Raw genomic sequence first — 19,591 nt, 5'->3', positions numbered from 1 at the left:
CTGGGATAGGCTCCAGCACCACCCGCAACCCCGAAAGGGACTAGCGGTAGAAAATGGATGGATGGATGGGTATTAGCAGTTTGTTTTTACCGTGTTGGAGAGGTATTCTCTTCACTAATGAAACCCGGTTTTGGCTGTTCAGGGCAGATTGCAGACAGCATGTGTGGCATCGTGTGGGAGAGCGGTTTGCTGATGTCTATCCATCCATCCATTTTCTACCGCTTGTCTCTTTCGGTGTCGCGGGGGATTGCTGGAGCCTGTGCATTTTTTTTTTTGCCATCGTCGTTTGTGTCAGGCTTTACCATTTTGTTAAATATTCTTTGGTCACATTCAGTTACAACTACTTTTATATCAAATATATTTGTGCTGTGTATCATAACTGATTTTATTGAAAAATGAGAACTCAAGTAATAAAAATGTACTATTTTCTTAGCCCCCCAACAAATCGATCAAGCCCCTATAGCCCTGGGAGAGAAAATATCCTGAAGCCGTCCCTGTTTCTGCCTCATTGGTTGCTCTCACCTGTCAATCACTTCCAACTACCGCCATCCAACAGGCACGCTGTCAAGAGAAGACTCGAAGTCGTGTGCTCCCGCTCGACTGCTACTGGGAGGGGAGTGGTTTGTCTCTGTCTATACACTATGTGGACTATATGATATAGTCCACATAGTGTATAGACAGAAGATATAGTCTATATCTTTACACACTATATATGTAGACAGACTATGTGAACATACATCTATGTTTATATGCAATAAAAGGACTATGCATAAAATTAATTGTGACGATAGATACATAATTCAATATATATATATATATATATATACATACATACATAATATATATGCATATATACATATCTATGACAACTATACTGATACAGGTATGTTTACATGCAGTATACCTACAGTATGTTGAATATATACGTCCACTTATCTATGTGGAATATGACTGTGGTAACGAGATCTACTTTAATGTGGACTGATGGCGACCAGGGGGAGGAGTCCTGTGAGCAAGCAGAATAGTTTTTGGCCACAAACGTCCATTTTCGCCAAGATGTCAATTATTTTAGACAACGATGATGTCATCAGCACGTATTAGTAACCATGACTTAACATTTTGACAAATGTGTTTGATTGTCAGGTCTTTCTGTCCTCAGCTTTAAAGAATATCCATGAATGTAATGATAATATATCATATATATCTAATCATAATAATGTATAATATTAGTTCATGTTTTGGTTGAAAGTGTATTGGTAAGTTTAGAGCAGACTAAAAATAAAAATATGAATTTATTGAATGTAAGAAAAAAGTTTTGATCTTCACAAGCTTGAAGGGGGTCAAAGGTCAGCCAACAGAGTGTTAATGCTAACGCTCGCATGGTCCTGGCCACGCTCTATGGTTGTCTTGGAAACGACAGCTGTCATTCTGCACTCGTCGATGTGTCAAATGTCATGTGCACTGGGCACGCTTTACAGGACGTCAGAGGTCAAAAGCCCACGAGCTATGGACATCAGGCTGTGGACATCAGAGTTTCTTCCTTCTGTCCTCTTTGATGTCATGATGTCCACATTGTTTTGGGGAATGTTCCAGAAGCATCCATGTCTTCCCTAAAGAGGTTTAGGAGCAGGCGCTGGTCTACTAAAGTTGTAAACTTTGACCTGGTCAATCATCATCAGGAAGGATATTTGGCTCCGCCTCTGAGGAAGAGGGGCTGGTCCAGGGGTTGTTATCTGCCGACAGAACGTAGAAAGGTCACATGACGTGATGCAAGCCACCTTACAGAAGAGGCGGAGCTTCAACATGTTACATATGACATATCTCCACAGTGAGCGGTCACATATTTCCTACTTGATGGCAGGGCATTTCAAGCTACTCGGCGCATGTCCGAACTTTGCAGGAATGTTTTTCACGTTCTGATGGTGGTGTGCTCCTCATGTCTTCAAACATCTGGAAGTCATAGAAGACGTTACGACTCGCTTGGGGGTTGGGGCGGTGTTCATCACATCTGACAACAAGCAACGGCTGAGAAGACTAACGAGCTCAGCTGCCTGTCCATTCTTTTTTTTTTTCAGGGGTGGCACAGAGGATGGCACCCATAAAGCCGTCAATGTACCCCAGGGGCACCTGTGGCGACTATAGTAGCTTACCACCACCAGAGTGAATTGTCTTGTAAGACAATTGCTGACATTAAATATTAATGCATCCTACAGCACTGAGCTTTGTACTTTGCCAACATGGTAGCATAGGGCAGGTTGTGTAATGTTTTTCTTTCACTTTGAGAAAATGGCTTATGGGCTTAAAGAAGAAGATGCCACTAGAATGTAACTTGAACAAAGATGTACAGAACAGGGGAGATGTAGTTCATTTTTTATTTTTAGGAGACCCTTTTTTTCTTGACACAGCCTCTCCATCATCCAGCTTTTGTACTGAGTGACTGTTTAAAAGAGAATAAATACCAGACAGAACGTGTTCTCTTATTAAATGTAATGTTTATAAAATGTTGGCGAACTGACGCTGCTGAGAATTGAACCCATGTCATGTGGCATGAACAGTAGATGCATAGACCATTACGCTACCTTAATAATGCTCTGACAACTATACAATATATATATTGTTTTGTTTAAATTTTGTATTATTAATACTGCTCACGGAGCGGTTAACGGCTTGGATTAAGTTTGCCGTCAAATTTAATATCATGCGCTGTTTGTTATTCACCGGCTCTATTTTTATTTCTCTATCCAGATTCCTAACAGACCCCAACTCTCTAAAGCCCAGTATTTCAATGGAGCTTCGGTGGTTAATGTATTGTCGAACCTCCTTGCTAAATCTCAACCATGTCCCGAAGTGGTCGCGTGGTACAGCAGCGAGGCTCGCTTCACACGTCATCATTTCCAGCTCCTTTCCTACATGAAGCCTTTCAGGCTTACCTGGCCTAGTCCTTCTGTCCTCCTATTGGCTCCAACAACTTTCTACACAACAAACACACAAAACAATCTTGTTGACACGCCGTCGCTTCAATTGTTGGTAAAGATGGCGGTCACCAGCGCTTACCTGTGTTGTTGTTTCTGGTGAAAGGCTTCAGTGTGACTTTAGCCTTTGAGGTCCAGTTGGCGGCGCTGGAGCCAAAGGAGCCCGAAGACAACGACTGCACCGCCTGCTCAGACGTGACCTTCTTGGTGTTGTTGGTCGCCGTCTTACTCCAGTCTGCAACACACGTGGTCATGTGACTTCTCTTGAAGTGACCGATGAAGACGATGAGGACGGTACCCGAGTTGTCAGAGAGTCGGAAACGAGCGCAGCACAGCGAGCGTCTCCATTGCTTCTGCACGTTCTCCTTGAGCGCACAGTGGAATAAGAAGATGAAGAGTCCTGAAGGCCAAGAAGAAGAAGATAAGTGTTTGATCACATGACACACACATCACAAGCTCACCTTGCAGCGAGTTGAAGATAGCGAAGAGGTAGACGAAGATGAGGCTGACGGGCCCCCAGGCAAAGAGCGCAAAGGACCAGGTCATCCCGAGCAGGAAAGTCAGGCTGACCACGCTGCGCAGGTTCCGCACAACCTGAGGCGCAGGAAACAAGTGTTACCATGGCGACAACTGGCCCTGAGACATGGTGAGCGGCGGTACCTCCTCTCTTAGCGTGCGGTTGCTGCGTTTGCCATTGCGTCCGCAGATCTGCAGCATGACCACAACAAACATGGCGACGTTGAGCAGGAAGACGAGGCAGAAGTAGGCCACGCATGCCGTGTAGAACACCAGTGGACTTTGGATCCAGCAGCTGTGGAGACAGGATCCATGATGATGATGATGGGCGTTTGTACACCAACTACCGTATTTTTCGGACTATAAGTCGCATTTTTTTTCATAGTTTGGCCGGGGGTGCGACTTATGTGTGAAATTATTAACACATTACCGTAAAATATCAAATAATATTATTTAGCTCATTCACGTAAGAGACTAGACGTATAAGATTTCATGGGATTTAGCGATTAGGGGTGACAGACTGTTTGGTAAACGTATAGCATGTTCTATATGTTATAGTTATTTGAATGACTCTTACCATAATATGTTACGTTAACATACCAGTTGGTTATTTATGCCTCATATAACGTACACTTATTCAGCCTGTTGTTCACTATTATTTATTTATTTTAAATTGCCTTTCAAATGTCTATTCTTGGTGTTGGGTTTTATCAAATAAATTTCCCCCAAAAATGCGACTTATACTCCAGTGCGACTTATATATGTTTTTTTCCTTCTTTATTATGCATTTTCGGCCGGTGCGACTTATACTCCGGAGCGATTTATAGTCCGAAAAATACGGTAATCACTTTTGCTCGCATCACTTACAATTCTGATGATCCATCGCCGAACTCGCCACCGCCGTACTCCTGTGGGCCGTATGAGCGCTTATTTACAGCCACCACCGTCCCGACCAGCACAGCGGGAATGCCTGAAGGAGAAGCAGGTGAGGCGGTGTAGCGCCCACAGGTGGCGGGACTGAAGGTGCAGCGAGGAAGACTCACCCCAGCCCAGCAGGCAGAACTTGAGGATGTATCTGCGCACGTACGTGTTGAACACCTTGACCAGGGCGATGTACATGTGCACTGACTCCAGGCCCATCCAGGTGAACGACGTAAGCAGGAAGTAGTGCAGCAGTACGGCGGCGGCCAAGCACAGCCCCTCGCTCCGTTGCCCCGACAACCATCCGTTGAGCAGGAACGCCATGTTGAGCAGGAGAAGAGACGCGCTCAGGTTCATCAGGATCTTGGACGGGTAGTCTCGCCGCAGCTTCCTGCAACACACGTGAGTCATGTTTACTTCTTTTTACGCTTGCCGGTCCCTTCATACAGGTTTGACCCTTGAATAGATTATATGCACTAGTTGAGGGCGGGGCCAGGACTCACTCGAAGGCGATATAGGTGAGCAGCGTGGCAGCCGAGAAGATGGCAGATACGCCGCAGCCGACGAAGGAGATGAAGGTGAGGATGCGGTTGTTGCGCCGGTCGATGTGAGGCGACACACCCGAAATGTCCTGAATGCAAAACAACCAGTCAGCGCACACGCTTACCGCAAGCCACATGCCAAATACGGCGTGCACGCTCACCATCAGGATTCCAAAGTGCGTCAGGTGGTCGCACAAACAAACTGTTCTGTTGGCGCCGGAAGCTTCTTTGGACACTGTGCAGCCGTCCGCATTCCAGCCTCCGGCGCCACCTGCAAGATGCACATCACCTGGTTAGCGGTTTGTCATGTGACTGTTTCAACTATGACATCCTCAATGACATCACCAATGACGTCACTGACCGTTCATGCTGAAGTCCCAGAACACGCAGACAGGATTGAGGAAGGCCTGAAAGAAGAACATTGGTTGTCATGGCGATGTGAGTGAAAGCAAGGAGTAGACAAAATGAGCGCAACGTGGAAAGCACTGACTTGTGGAGACAGGTGAACCATCTCGATCTGGACGGGGTCGCTCAAGTCGCTGACGCTCCAGTTTCCCACGCTGCTGGCCACCACGTAACTGTTGAGTGCGCGTCCGTCCTGTTCGCTCTGCGGCACCAAGAAGCCACACAGGAGTAAGTGAAGAGGATGGATCACGGACTAGACCAGGTACTACACTATGGACTAGCTCAGGGACTAGACTGACCTGGAAGAGGTTGGTGCTGCGAAAGAACAAAAAGTTAATGCGGGCCTCGCCGAAGGACGCGCCGGTCAGCAGCGACGGCGGCAGCGTGACTTGAGCTAGTGGATCAGTCCGCTCCGATTCAAAGTCAATCTGAGGGGGCGGGGCCAACGACAAAGATACATTCTAGAAAGCTGATATCGACGGTTGCCTAACAACATGTTTTTTGTGCTACCTCTGGGTCGGTGGCGTTTGGCGGGATGAAGGCGCTGAACGATGTCCCATTGAAGGTGGATGCGTTGAAGGCCAGTACGCCCAAAGACAGACGTCTGGATGTGATGCTCACTGACGAACCCTCAAACTCCAATTTGTCAAGAAGCTGATCCACCGCCTTCAGGGCCCTAATGGACGCATGGCTCATAAGTAAAGACCACAGCTATAATCTAGTGTAGTGCACTCGAATCTAGTGCACTTTAATCTAGTCTAATTCATTTTAATTTAGAACATTTAAGTCTAGTGCACTTAAAACTAGTACACTTTAATATAGTCCAGTGCACTGTAGTCTAATGCCCTTTAATCTGGTCTAGTGTACTCAAACTCACTTAACTAGTCTAGTGCACTCAAATATGGCCTAGTGCACTCTAATCTAATGCACTCTTAACTATAGTCTAGTGCACTTAAATCTAGTCTGGTGCACTATAATTTAGTGCAGTCTAATCTGATCATTTATCTAGTGCACTCTAGCCTTGTGCACTCTAATCTAGTGCACTTTGAGCTGGTCTAGTGAACTCCAATCTAGCCTAGTGCACTCTAGCCTAGTACACTCTAACGTAGTCTGGTGCACTAGATTACAGTGCACTAGAATTTGATATAGTCACTCTAATATAGTACTCTTTAAATGTAGTCTAGTCCACTTTAAACTAATCTTATGCGCTCTAATTAAGTGCACTCTAATGTAGCAACTAATATACTGCACTCTAGTCTGGTGCACGCTAAACTAAACTAGTGCACTCTAGTGTCGAGCTCTCAAGTCTAGTACACTCTAATCTAGTCTAGTGCACTTGAATGTAGAGCACTATTTTCTAGTATAGTATAGTGCACTCCAAATAAGTACACTGTATTCTAGTTTAGTGCACGCTAGACTAGTGCACTTTAGTCTAGTCTAATTCATTTTAATTTAGAACACTTAAGTGTAGTGCACATAAAACTAGTACACTTTAATATAGTCCAGGGCACTGTAGTTTAATGCCCTTTAATCTGGTCTAGTGTACTCAAACTCACTTAACTAGTCGAGTGCACTCAAATCTGGCCTAGTGCACTCTAATCTAATGCACTCTTAACTATAGTCTAGTGCACTTAAATGTAGTCTGGTGCACTATAATTTAGTGCAGTCTAATCTGATCATTTATCTAGTGCACTCTAGCCTTGTGCACTCTAATCAAGTGCACTTTGAGCTGGTATAGTGAACTACAATCTAGCCTAGTGTACTCTAGCCTAGTACACTCTAACCTAGTCTGGTGCACTAGATTACAGTGCACTAGAATTTGATATAGTCACTCTAATATAGTACTCTTTAAATTTAGTCTAGTCCACATTAAACTAATCTTGTGCGCTCTAATTAAGTGCACTCTAATGTAGCAACTAATATACTGCACTCTAGTCTGGTGCACGCTAAACTAAACTAGTGCACTCTAGTGTCAAGCTCTCAAGTCTAGTACTCTAATCTAGTCTAGTGCACTTGAATGTAGAGCACTATTTTCTAGTCTAGTATAGTGCACTCCAAATAAGTACACTTTATTCTAGTTTAGTGCACGCTAGACTAGTGCACTTTAATTTAGTACACCCTACAATAAAGTGTAGTGCACTTTAATAAAGCCTACTCTAATCCAATACACTCTAATCTAGTCTAGTGCATTCTAAACTAGTTGGGTAGACTTTAATCTAGTACACTCTAAACTAGTCTAGTACACTCAAATCTTAGACTTAGACAAACTTTAATGATCCACAAGGGAAATTGTTCTAATCTTATCTAGTACCCTTTCGTCTAGTGCATTTTAACTTGGTGTACTTTGATTTAATCTAGTGCATTCTAATCTACACTCTAATTTAGTGCACACTAGTCTAGTACACCCTAGGTTAGTATAGTACACTCTAATCTAGTACACTTTAATTGGTCTAGTGCAGGCTAAACTAGTCTAGTGTAGTTTAATCTAGTGCACTGTAGTCTAGTCCAATCCAGTCGGGTCCACTAGAGTTGTAGAGCAGAGATTCTACTCCATTGCAGATCAGTAGAAAGTGCAGTCTAGCTATGGTCCTGTAGGGTCTAGTCTGGACCTACCTGTCGGAGGTGGGAGCCAGGGCGCTGTGGGGGCTGCTCATGACGTTGGAGATGACGGTTATGACGGCAGACGCCAAGGTGGTGTTGATCTTGGCCACATGGACCAGCTGCTTGACCTTGCTGACTACTTTGGAAACCTGCACACATGAAGTAATGGGGGGGTGGGTTGAGGGTGATAGGGGTGTGCACTTGCTCGACTCACTTCCTCTTTGGATAGCTGGTTGTTTGCAATGGCGGCCAGTTGCGCAGCGACCTCGGCCGCATTCTCTGCATCCAAAATGTTTAGGACAATTTATTAGGAACGAGCCGGGGGTCCTTGTGTCACTTGATGAGTGGGCGGGACTACCTGCTGAAACCTGGATTGCGTCGATGTCGGTGCAGTTGTGAAAGTCAGTGGGCGACCAGAAAGATGAGAAGTTGTGGCGGTCCATCAAACTATGACAATGACACAAGGACGCAGTTGGCATGGATTGAACAGTTCGTTTGTGTCCTGTATCCTGCGATAGCTCACCACTTCCTGGCGGCGCTACGCTCTTTGTTGGGGAAGCACGGCAGCAAGCGAGTGATGCTGGGTCGAGTCTCAGGCCAGCGGTAGTGGACAGTGTTGTCCTCTGGACATGTGTCTGTCAGAAAGGACAGACTCAGACACATGCAGCCTTCCCTGAGGTTAAAGGTCATCTTACCAACAGCCGTGACCTGAATGGAGGCGTTGTGGACCACCAGGCCGGCGCCGATGAGAGCGTGCCTGCTGGAAATTCTGGCAGACAGGACGTCTGGGCCGGGGCTCTGATCAGTGATGTCATTGTGAAGCAGCAGAGCGCGGCAGGTGAAGCTGTGGACACGCCCACATCAACTTACTGAACTTTGAACCTTGGGGGTCAAAGATGATGTCCGTGGCTACTACCTTGAGTGACCTCCAGGCACAAGCAACGACTGCACACTGGAGAGAATAAGAAGGAGTTGATGAAGAGCAGAAACAAAGATGACGTTTGTCCTCAGTAAAGCAAGTCTTTACCTGACGGAGTCTACGAACACCAAGTGAGTCCAGTTCTGGAAGGTCTGGTTCAGCTGCGAGCACAAAGCACACAGTCGTTGTTAGTCACATGATAGCCAGCCAGCTAGTTAATTTTAGCATGCTAACTTGGTTTTACCCAGGAGGACACGACTTCTTCTACGTCAGCCAGAGTGAGCGTGGAGCTCTCATCACGCACCACTAAAGACAGCCTGTAGAAGACGACCTCTGCAGGTAGACACGTGAATTACAACAACTTATTTTAGCTGATGTTTCACATAACGGGAGAGAAATCAAGCTAATCCTATTAGCAAGAAATCTATTTGACGTTGCACAACATGCGACACACTGTCAACATCAGTGTAATAACTTACACATGTTTTACTTGAACATTATATACAATATATATACGTATACAGTATATAAATATATACGTCAGATATGTGTAGTGACAATTGAATTATTCCACAAGAACTCCTGCTATGCTTACATTGGCCACTAGATGTCAATCTACACTAGTCAACAATCATACGGCACATGACAGGAAGCCGACTACAGCATAGAGGAAGATAAAAAACACAACATGTACATGAAAAGATGACGGACCAATCACCATCCTCCAGAAGCACAAAGAACCCGCCCACTCTACTGATTGACAGCTGTCTACTAACACCAAATAAGACTTTCTGGTAGAGGTCAGAGGTCACCAATGTGTTTGTCATATTGACTAAACATACTGCATATGATATACGTGTGGATGTATATAATATATAGTATATTTATAAAAAATATATGTATATACTCACCATACTTGCCAACCTTGAGACCTCCGATTTCGGGAGGTGGGAGGTGGGGGCGTGGTCGGGGGTGGGACGCGGCGTGGTTAAGAGGGGAGGAGTATATTGACAGCTGGAATTCACCAAGTCAAGTATTTCATACATATATATATATATATATATATATATATATATATATATATATATATATATATATAGCTATCTACATCCTGAAAATGTGCAAACAAAACTGTGTTTGGATAATTGATACTTCAAACTTGCATAAATAAATATTAAGGAATATAACATAACTTGGCTTCTTAGAGTTTCAAAATGTAATGAATAAAATGCTAAAGTTGTTGATAAACAAGCAATTATTTTAATAATTAAATATGGTCATTTTAAATGAATTATTATGATAATTTAAAATTAATTATTTCAAATATGTTTATTTTAATGTATAATTCTATGGCTGGATGTAATAAGGAGTCAGGAAAAAATACAAAGAAAAATACAATACATTTTGATGTTTTTAGCAAAATATAGTAAAAAAAATTTTTTTTATTTTTTTTAATTAATAAATATATTTATTTTTAGGTAAGATACACATAATAATACAATTTATCTCTAGTCTGGATGATTTAGTTCTTGTCACCCTGTTGTCCTCCCGTCATGAAAAAAGGCTGTCCTCACTCAGGTCCTCATGGAGCTGGAGGGGGCGTGGCTTCCAGCTCCGGCTGAAAACCGGGAGATTTTCGGGAGAATATTTGTCCCGGGAGGTTTTCGGGAGAGGCACTGAATTTCGGGAGTCTCCTGGAAAATTCGGGAGCGTTGGCAAGTATGATACTCACACATTATTTATATATATATATATATATATATATATAGTTTGAAACACTGGGAAAGATTCAGACAAACTAACTCACACACCTTTTTCCCTGCCAATATTGCATTATTTAGATTTCACGTGGCGCATGCTGAGATGATGTCACATCCTGCATGTCTATACAAGACTGCATGTATTGTATGTTATAAACGTAGGTCTTATATTCCTTATATGATATACATCATATGTTGTACTTGTATTTATGTTTAAGGTCTATAACTGTGACTGATGCAGTTGATTAGTTGATGACCTTTGACCTCATGTATCCATTAGACACTTAGATTGACAGGTGGGTGACATACTCTCCATCGTCGAATCGCAGCCGTGATTGCACGGACTCGCCCCCACCGGCCCGTGGACAGCAGACATGTTGGCGCTTAGGGGACGGGCAGTGTCAACGGGCATTGACCAGGTGGGGGAGGGGTCCGCCCCCCCAGCAGAACCAGCGAGCGCTCCTGGGCTGCCAATCATTGTGCGTTTGCTCGTAGTAGGCAGGGCCAGCTCAGACAAGAGTGGGAGAGTGTGTTTATCTGCGTTTTGGACCTCTGCATGTGTTGACGCTTTTGGGTGTCGTAGGGGGGGTTGAGTGACGGCAGGCCGCAGGGTAGGGGTGGACGAGGACGCGAAGGAACGAGGAAGGATGGAAAGAAAAGGAAGCGTGAAGGTTGCTACGGGAGGGACAAGAGAAGCGGTGCTGTCCCCCCTCAGCCCCTCTGTTGCCATGACAACGGGCATGGCAGAAAAGTCAGCAGAAGAAGAGGTCACATGACCCAGGACAAGCCCCGCCTTAAGCTTCGTCACAAGATGGTTTTGTGTTGAAGGGTGGGATGGCCACACCCCGTCATCAACTGAAGAGGTGGAGAAATTGGGCGGAGACAAGAAGCTTCTGGACAACGTACTGGGGGGGGAGCTTAAGTGCCTTCTGACATACGCTGTGGGGGCTCTGCCCATCAGAGTAGGTTCTCCACTTCCAGAAGCTTCTGTGCCAAGCAGTGCCACATTTTTGGTCTTTATGTTGCTAGGCGACCCTCTTGAGCGGAAGAGATCGTCGCTGGGTTGCCTTGGAGACGAGCCGTCCGCTGAGTGGGAGGAGTTTGTTAAGGTGGGCTTGGTGATGGGTGTGGGCCGCCTCAAAGGCCTCTTCCTCCCCTGCCAGACGAGGGGTGTGGAGATGAAGCCCAAACGCATTGGCCTCTGAGGGGGTGGTGCCTGTCGGGCTGGCGGTAAGAAGGAGGTGGATCTGTGTGGTTGAGGATTGGTGGCTTGGGCGGGCGCGCGATTGGGCGGTGTCTCATGAAGAGGTGGGGTAGTCCCTGGCTTATGGGTTCCAGCAGCAAAAACACGAGCGAGCCTCTTCTGGCGACCAACTGGACCAGAACTTGCAGCGGCAACACCAGAGGCTGCCAGCGGGAGGCAGCAACGAGCACAGGTGACAGGAAGTAACAACAGGCAGCAGATTTAAGAGGTTTCGCCCACCACTGCATGAGCATTTGATCAGAAATGGCCCACAAGCTCACCCTGGTAACAAAGCACAGAAGCATCTAGAAGGCAATTGGCTACGAGTAGGCAACTAGTGAAGGTTGGTTTAAAGCTGTTCCTTTGGCGACAAGAGGTGACATCTAATCTATGAAATATGATGTTCATATTCAATGTGCAAGTGGTCAGTTTCAGTCGAAATGTTAAGCTAAGTAAAGCCACACCAATCATCGGTAGTTTAAGCATGTGCAGCTAATTAGCATGTAGCATCAGCGGAAATCTTACCACGGCTTGTCATGTTAGTGGGGGTGTTGTTAGTGGTGGTGGCCAGCAGGGGCCACTCTGTCTGTGGAGCTGCACCAAAACATCACACAGTCACGCTAATGTAGCTAAGCTAAAATGAAGGTTTTCAAAAACTGATTTAAGAAAATACAAATAGATGTTTACACATGTTTGTAGAAGTGGAAGTGTCCTAAAATATTTAACTTAAGAGGTCTAAAAAAAATTGGGGTGCTTTATAGGCAGAACAAATGAAATCCCCTTCCATGCGTTGTTAGCCATCTACTACAAGCCGTTTAAATTAGAATGCATAAAAAAAAGAAAGAAATGTTTTTTTGTCTCACATGAAAGGATTGTGAATGATAGGCAACATTCCAACAAAAGTGCAGTTTCCCCTTAATCAAAACTCAAGCTCTAACTTAACCTTAACCCAACTGTCAACTGTCATAAAATGTATTTTTGTTGGGAATATGTTCCTGATGGTGGACACATAACATTGTTACATGCTGCTGGCCCCTGAGAGCTTTACCCAAAGAGAAGCTGCTGGTTGTACCGGTGGTTAGGATGATTGTGGTTGTGATTGTAGTGATTGTAGTGGTGGTTGGTTACATTTGTTGTGGTGATGATTGTGTCTGTGGTTTTTGAGGTAACTGTTGTTGTTTTTGGGGATTACTGTGGCTGGCGTGGTGACAATTAAGGTGGTTATGATTGTTTTGGTTTTGCTGGTTATTGTTATGATTGTGTATATTGATGTGGTTGTTTTGGTTGTTGTTTTGATTGTTGCTATGATGGTGGTGGTTGTAGTTCAATTTGATGTGGTGATGATTGTACAAACCCCGTTTCCATATGAGTTGGGAAATTGTGTTAGATGTAAATATAAACGGAATACAATGATTTGCAAATCCTTTTCAACCCATATTCAATTGAATGCACTGCAAAGACAAGATATTTGATGTTCAAATTCATAAACTTTTTTTTTTTGCAAATAATAATGAACTTAGAATTTCATGGCTGCAACACGTGCCAAAGTAGTTGGGAAAGGGCATGTTCACCACGGTGTTACATCATCTTTTGTTTTAACAACACTCGATAAACGATTGGGAACTGAGGAAACTAATTGTTGAAGCTTTGAAAGTGGAATTCTTTCCCATTCTTGTTTTATGTAGAGCTTCAGTCGTTCAACAGTCCGGGGTGTCCGCTGTCGTATTTTACGCTTCATAATGCGCCACACATTTTCGATGGGAGACAGGTCTGGACTGCAGGCGGGCCAGAAAAGTACCCGCATTCTTTTTTTACGAAGCCACGCTGTTGTGACACGTGCTGAATGTGGCTTGGCATTGTCTTGCTGAAATAAGCAGGGGCGTCCATGAAAAAGACGGCGCTTAGATGGCAGCATATGTTGTTCCAAAACCTGTATGTACCTTTCAGCATTAATGGTGCCTTCACAGATGTGTAAGTTACCCATGCCTTGGGCACTAATACACCCCCATACCATCACAGATGCAGGCTTTTGAACTTTGCGTCGATAACAGTCTGGATGGTTCGCTTCCCCTTTGGTCCGGATGACACGATGTCGAATATTTCCAAAAACAATTTGAAATGTGGACTCGTCAGACCACAGAACACTTTTCTACTTTGCATGAGTCCATCTTAGATGATCTCAGGCCCAGAGAAGCCGGCGGCGTTTCTGGATGTTGTTGATAAATGGCTTTCGCTTTGCATAGTAGAGTTTTAACTTGCACTTACAGATGTAGCAACAAACTGTATTTAGTGACAGTGGTTTTCTGAAGTGTTCCTGAGCCCATGTGGTGATATCCTTTAGAGAGTGATGTCAGTTTTTGATAAAGTGCCGTCTGAGGGATCGAAGGTCACGGTCATTCAATGTTGGTTTCCGGCCATGCCGCTTACGTGGAGTGATTTCTCCAGATTCTCTGAACCTTTTGATGATATTATGGACCGTAGATGTTGAAATCCCTAAATTTCTTGCAATTGCACTTTGAGAAACGTTGTTCTTAAACTGTTTGACTATTTGCTCACGCAGTTGTGGACAAAGGGGTGTACCTCGCCCCATCCTTTCTTGTGAAAGACTGAGCATTTTTTGGGAAGCTGTTTTTGTACTCAATCATGGCACCCACCTGTTCCCAATTAGCCTGCACACCTGTGGGATGTTCCAAATAAGTGTTTGATGAGCATTCCTCATTTTTATCAGTATTTATTGCCACCTTTCCCAACTTCTTTGTCACGTGTTGCTGGCATCAAATTCTAAAGTTAATGATTATTTGCAAAAAAAAAAATGTTTATCAGTTTGAACATCAAATGTGTTGTCTTTGTAGCATATTCAACTGAATATGGGTTGAAAATGATTTGCAAATCATTGTATTCCGTTTATATTTACATCCAACACAATTTACCAACTCATATGGATTTGTGGTTGTTTTTAGTGATTGTTGTGGTTGCAGTAGTGGTTGTGATGACTGAGGTAGTTGTGATAGTGGTTATGATTGTTTTGGTTGTGCTGGCTATTGTAATGATGGTTGTGTGGTTGTTTGTGATTGTGGTGGTTATTGTTGTTTTTGTTGTGGCAGTGGTTGTTGTGATTGTTGTTTTGGTAGGTGTTTTGGTTGTGATGGCGGTTGGTGTTGAGAGTTGCTGTGGCAGGTGTTGTGTTTTTTGTTGTGGTGGTTGTTGCTGTTGTCGTAGATGGTGTAGTGATTGTGGTAGGTGTTAGAGGCATGTGAGTGTGAGCAGAGGAAGTGTTGAGAAGGACAACAGACAAGAGGAATAGTGCAAGTTGAAGCAGGAAAAGTATTTTCTTTGTATTCCTTGTCCTTCCTTAGGCCCTTTTCCACCAAAAGTTCTGGAACCTCTGGTTCCTAGATCTATAGGTTCCTGTAGGAGTGTGTTGTTTGTGTTTCCACCGCATTTCACAGTTCAGGGTGGTGTTGTCCCGATACCAATATTTTGGTACCGGTAGCAAAATGTATTTCGATACTTTTCTGTCCTTTTCGATATTTTTTTAAGTACAGGGGACCACAAAAATGGCATTATTGGCTTTATTTTAACAAAAAATCTCAGGGTACATTAAACATTTGTTTCTTATTGCAAGTTTGTCCTTAAATAAAATAGTGAACATACAAGACAACTTGTCTTTTAGTAGTAAGTAAGCAAGCAAGCAAAGGCTCCTAATTAGTCTGCTGACGTATGCAGTAACATATTGTCATTTATCAATCTATTATTTTGCCAACATTATTAAGGACAAGCTGTAGAAAATGAATTAATAATCTACTTGTTCATTTACTGTTATTATCTGCTTATTTTCTCTTTTAACATGTTATATCTACACTTCTGTTAAAATGTAATAATCACTTATTCTTCTGTTGTTTGGATGCTGCACATTAGTTTTGGATGATACCACAAATTTAGGTATCAATCCGATAACAAATCGTTACAGGATCATACATTGGTCATATTCAAAGTCCTCATGTGTCCAGGGACATACTTTATTTCCTGAGTTTATAAACATAATATAAAATTAAAAAAATATTGTGATGCTAAAAATTATCGATGTAATCATAGTAGTATCGACTATATACACTCCTGTACTTGGTATCATTAAAGTGGATGTCAGGTGTAGATCCACCAATGGCGTTTGTTTACATTCTTGAACTGCGTCATTAATATTCCTCGTCCTGCAGGGATGATACTTGTAAGAAACGTACTTTATTTGTCGCCATGGATGCGAGGATTAGTGATTTAGAAGTAGCTAAAACACTGCAGACTGCGGCTGGACTTTAACCGCTAGCTAGCTAGCCATGCCCTAAAGCACCTCTTCCTGAGGGTGTTTCAGTGTTATAGCTTCATCTTTATCGTTAGTTTTTAAGCCAAAACGCAGCCGTTCTCGCTTTTCTGTCTACACACTCTGCTTGTAAGTACTCTGTGATCGTGCGCTGCCGAACATGCTCGTCTCCTCATAAAACCAACAATGACACGACGTGACGACGAAGAGGGGGGTGTTGAGGTGGGGGACCGGTACTTTTTAGAGGTGGTATAGTACCGAATATGATTTATTAGTATCGCTGTACTATACCAATACTGGTATACCGTACAACCCTAGTTCAGGGTAGTTTATACAAATCAGGCTGATAACGTATGGAGGAGTGGTTTACTATATTTCTTTACTGATACCTTGTAAATAAACAGACAATATTAGGTCACAGTTCTTTTACTAAAAAGTAATTGAAATACAAATCAATCGTATACAAAAATGATATGATTTAAAAAAAATAAAAGTGTACCAAATTGTTCATAAAAAGTCAGGCTTTTGTCCGCTATGTCCTACAGTCAGAAAGTCGTCCTGTCGGTAAATGATGAATTCATGAGGGTCAGGCGTTTCCCTTTGGTCCATTTCATCTGTAGATAACAATATATAAATAATACATGTCAGGGTTTATTTCACGCCGACAACACAAACACATCGGTTTTAGTGTTAGCTTGTTAGCATTAGCATTCTGTTCATTCGGGTTGAGGCTAATAACCACACAAATAGAGTGTCACTGACTAGTTTTACAACATGTAAATAAGTAAATAGTTAATATTTGATGTTATTTACCTTCATTCCACTCGTGTGCTGCCTCCTTTTTTCCACATTTATCCAATGAAGTCAGAGTAGTAAGCAGCTGAGGTCGCCGCTTCGAGTCCGGCTTCATAGTCCTCCATAAATAAGTTTAAGAGTCCGTCCACTTTTTGTAGCTTCATGCAACGAAATTAAGTTTGTAAAAATAATAAACAACATTAAACTGCATAAAGTTTGAAGACTACGGTTGAGTAAAAGCACTCCAAAATAGTTCCAGTGATCAGCGTTCTTCATTACAAAGATGCCCCAAAAGTTCCTGCATTTTGAACGCTCCTTTCGTTCTTCTTTGTTCTCCATTGTCAAGTTTGTTGGAATAGAAATACACCAGAAATAAGAAATAAACAAGTCGCTGCACATATTCCAATAGTGTTTGAAAAATAAGTTTTAGGATCGCTTCCAACTGTGTTCAACCAATCAGCGTTTGACAGCACAGCCCGCCACCGGAAAGGTTCTGGGTAGCTTGGAAAATCCCACTTAGCTAGGAGGAACTCCGAAAGTTTTCTGAAGAACTGAATCTACCTGGGTATTTTTTGGTGGAAACACAGGGGGAACTTAATTTACCCAGGGTTAGTGGGAAATTCTTGAAAAGTTCCTGCTGGTGGAAAAGGGCCTCTTCAAGGAGGACTAAAGTTGTCCAAAAGATGTCAAAGTCTTTTTGTGCTCACATGTGAGCTGCAGGAAGGAAGGAAGTCTTACCGGTGACATTAGTAGCATGGATGCTGTTAGTGGAGGCAGTGGACGAGCTGGTGGCTGGCAGGAATGTTGGGATGAGAGACAGGGATGAGGATGATGATGATGATGAGTGAACACAACCTTCATCACACTAAGCATATTACATGTGAGTCACATGACCTCCACACAGTAGCCATAGCAGCAACATACTAATGTAGCTAGCAGGACCTTGCTGACACTCATCAACAATGAAAATAAAGAATGGGCCACTTTGATACATTTTATACATAAATGATGCTAAAAACAATCAATGTATTTGTTTTAGATGACATAGTAAATTAGTGTAATTTCAAATAATGTATGTCATCAAAAAATCTATTCTTTCATTTAATACTCAAGAGACAATAAAAAAGTCCTGCTGTAGAAAATGATAACAACTATTTATTTCACATGATGATTTTGAAGCTGTAGGCCAGAGCTATTCAACTACATAATGAAGAAGGCCGCAGTTTCAAGAGTCCAAGGGCTCAGGGGCCAGATATCAAGATGTAGACGTTTCGTCAGGAAGTGCCACCACAGGTTATATTCCTTTAAGACTTGGTTTACTCAATAGGCTTTCACACTGCACTGTCAATACATTCATTATTCTGCCCTCGCTACTCTATTCCAGTGTGTGCAGCTAGTTAACAGAATGAAGTGTGAAGTGAATTACATTTATATAGCGCTTTTTCTCAAGTGACTCAAAGCGCTTTACATTGTGTAACCCAATATCTAAGTTACATTTAAACCAGTGTGGGTGGCACTGGGAGCAGGTGGGTAAAGTGTCTTGCCCAAGGACACAACGGCAGTGACTAGGATGGCGGAAGCGGGGATCGAACCTGCAACCCTCAAGTTGCTGGCACAGCCGCTCTACCAACCGAGCTATACCACCCCGATGAATGAAGAAATAGAAGCTCAAGAAGTTTTGTCGGGAATTGATGTTACTTCTGTTTAATTATTTTCCTTCCACAGCTTAATTTACTTTATTTTTTATTTAGGATTATAAGACTGAAAATATAAACATTACAAAAGTATAATGTCTATTGTGTATTTTACATAAACAAAATAGAATGTTTAGTGTTACATTCACACAACTACATATGTTTACGCATATAGAAATGAAACAACATCTCCAGTACATCAAACATTGCACACTAGTGGTTAGAGTGTCCGCCCTGAGATGGGTAGGCCGTGAGTTCAAACCCCGGCCGAGTCATACCAAAGATTATAAAAATGGGACCCATTACCTCCCTGCTTGGCACTCAGCATCAAGGGTTGGAATTGGGGGTTAAATCACCAAAATGATTCCCGGGCGCAGCCACCGCTGCTGCTCACTGCTCCCCTCACCTCCCAGGGGGTGATCAAGGGTGATGGGTCAAATGCAGATAATAATTTCGCCACACTTAGTGTGTGTGTGACAATCATGGGTACTTTAACTTTTTAACTTACCAATGTAACGGTATGCGACTCATCACGTTTAAACCAAAGGTGTAGTATTATTGCCCTCTACTGGTCAAATTTAGCGCTACATGTATTAAACGAGCTCTGATCGCCCCGTTAGTTTTAGACAAAAAGGAACACAAATACAAAAGTCAGCAATTTCAATACAAAACAAACTAAATATTTTTATCCACAATATCGACTTACAAAGATTTTACGAGGTTTCGTAATGAGGCTTCCACACTGGGATTTCTACCATTGTTGCTTCATGTCTAGAACACTGCGTCCGTCGCTTAAAAGGTCCGCCAGGAAACAATGACTCAAACACTTGTTCAGGGCAGAACTTTCATACTTTGTTGTCCAGTCCTTGTTAACATTCAAATTTTAGCAATCTATTTTGATTTTTTGT

General features: G+C 43.0%; 1 protein-coding gene and 1 long non-coding RNA gene across 10 annotated transcripts in view; one reads left to right on the top strand and one right to left on the bottom strand.

The window, feature by feature from the left end:
* Positions 1 to 1,273: 1,273 nt before the first annotated feature.
* adgrg6 (adhesion G protein-coupled receptor G6) overlaps positions 1,274 to 19,591 on the bottom strand; it is a 45,083-nt gene continuing 26,765 nt past the window's right edge. The window contains exons 8-32 of one of the 9 annotated variants that reach the window (XR_009811605.2): positions 17,728 to 17,781; positions 10,946 to 12,043; positions 9,121 to 9,209; positions 8,985 to 9,037; positions 8,874 to 8,909; positions 8,653 to 8,801; positions 8,481 to 8,592; positions 8,316 to 8,404; positions 8,172 to 8,236; positions 7,970 to 8,106; positions 5,867 to 6,032; positions 5,656 to 5,784; positions 5,442 to 5,558; positions 5,313 to 5,358; positions 5,113 to 5,222; positions 4,913 to 5,040; positions 4,532 to 4,800; positions 4,356 to 4,458; positions 3,633 to 3,783; positions 3,434 to 3,566; positions 3,271 to 3,372; positions 3,055 to 3,207; positions 2,931 to 2,972; positions 1,852 to 1,950; positions 1,274 to 1,733 (exon numbers count right to left, since the gene is read on the bottom strand). Coding sequence is in view for 6 of the 9 variants with exons in the window: in XM_061929264.2 (XP_061785248.1) it covers positions 2,953 to 2,972; positions 3,055 to 3,207; positions 3,271 to 3,372; positions 3,434 to 3,566; positions 3,633 to 3,783; positions 4,356 to 4,458; positions 4,532 to 4,800; positions 4,913 to 5,040; positions 5,113 to 5,222; positions 5,313 to 5,358; positions 5,442 to 5,558; positions 5,656 to 5,784; positions 5,867 to 6,032; positions 7,970 to 8,106; positions 8,172 to 8,236; positions 8,316 to 8,404; positions 8,481 to 8,592; positions 8,653 to 8,801; positions 8,874 to 8,909; positions 8,985 to 9,037; positions 9,121 to 9,209; positions 10,946 to 12,043; positions 17,728 to 17,781 (3,509 nt within the window). In the remaining 3 variants the exon portion in view is untranslated. Of the gene's footprint in view, positions 2,973 to 3,054; positions 3,208 to 3,270; positions 3,373 to 3,433; positions 3,567 to 3,632; positions 3,784 to 4,355; positions 4,459 to 4,531; positions 4,801 to 4,912; positions 5,041 to 5,112; positions 5,223 to 5,312; positions 5,359 to 5,441; positions 5,559 to 5,655; positions 5,785 to 5,866; positions 6,033 to 7,969; positions 8,107 to 8,171; positions 8,237 to 8,315; positions 8,405 to 8,480; positions 8,593 to 8,652; positions 8,802 to 8,873; positions 8,910 to 8,984; positions 9,038 to 9,120; positions 9,210 to 10,945; positions 12,044 to 17,727; positions 17,782 to 19,591 lie in introns of all 9 variants that reach the window. The other 8 variants (XR_009811603.2, XR_009811604.2, XM_061929264.2 and 5 more) reach the window with 8 other exon arrangements.
* Positions 8,824 to 11,027, top strand: LOC133576209 (uncharacterized). The gene is made up of 3 exons (XR_009811606.1): positions 8,824 to 9,007; positions 9,125 to 9,215; positions 10,455 to 11,027. It is a non-coding gene; the product is annotated as an uncharacterized lncRNA (long non-coding RNA).

Source organism: Nerophis lumbriciformis, linkage group LG34, assembly GCF_033978685.3.
Source record: "Nerophis lumbriciformis linkage group LG34, RoL_Nlum_v2.1, whole genome shotgun sequence".
NCBI lineage: Eukaryota > Metazoa > Chordata > Actinopteri > Syngnathiformes > Syngnathidae > Nerophis > Nerophis lumbriciformis.
Note: the sequence above shows the minus strand (reverse complement) of the source record. Positions and strands in the feature narration are given on the sequence as shown.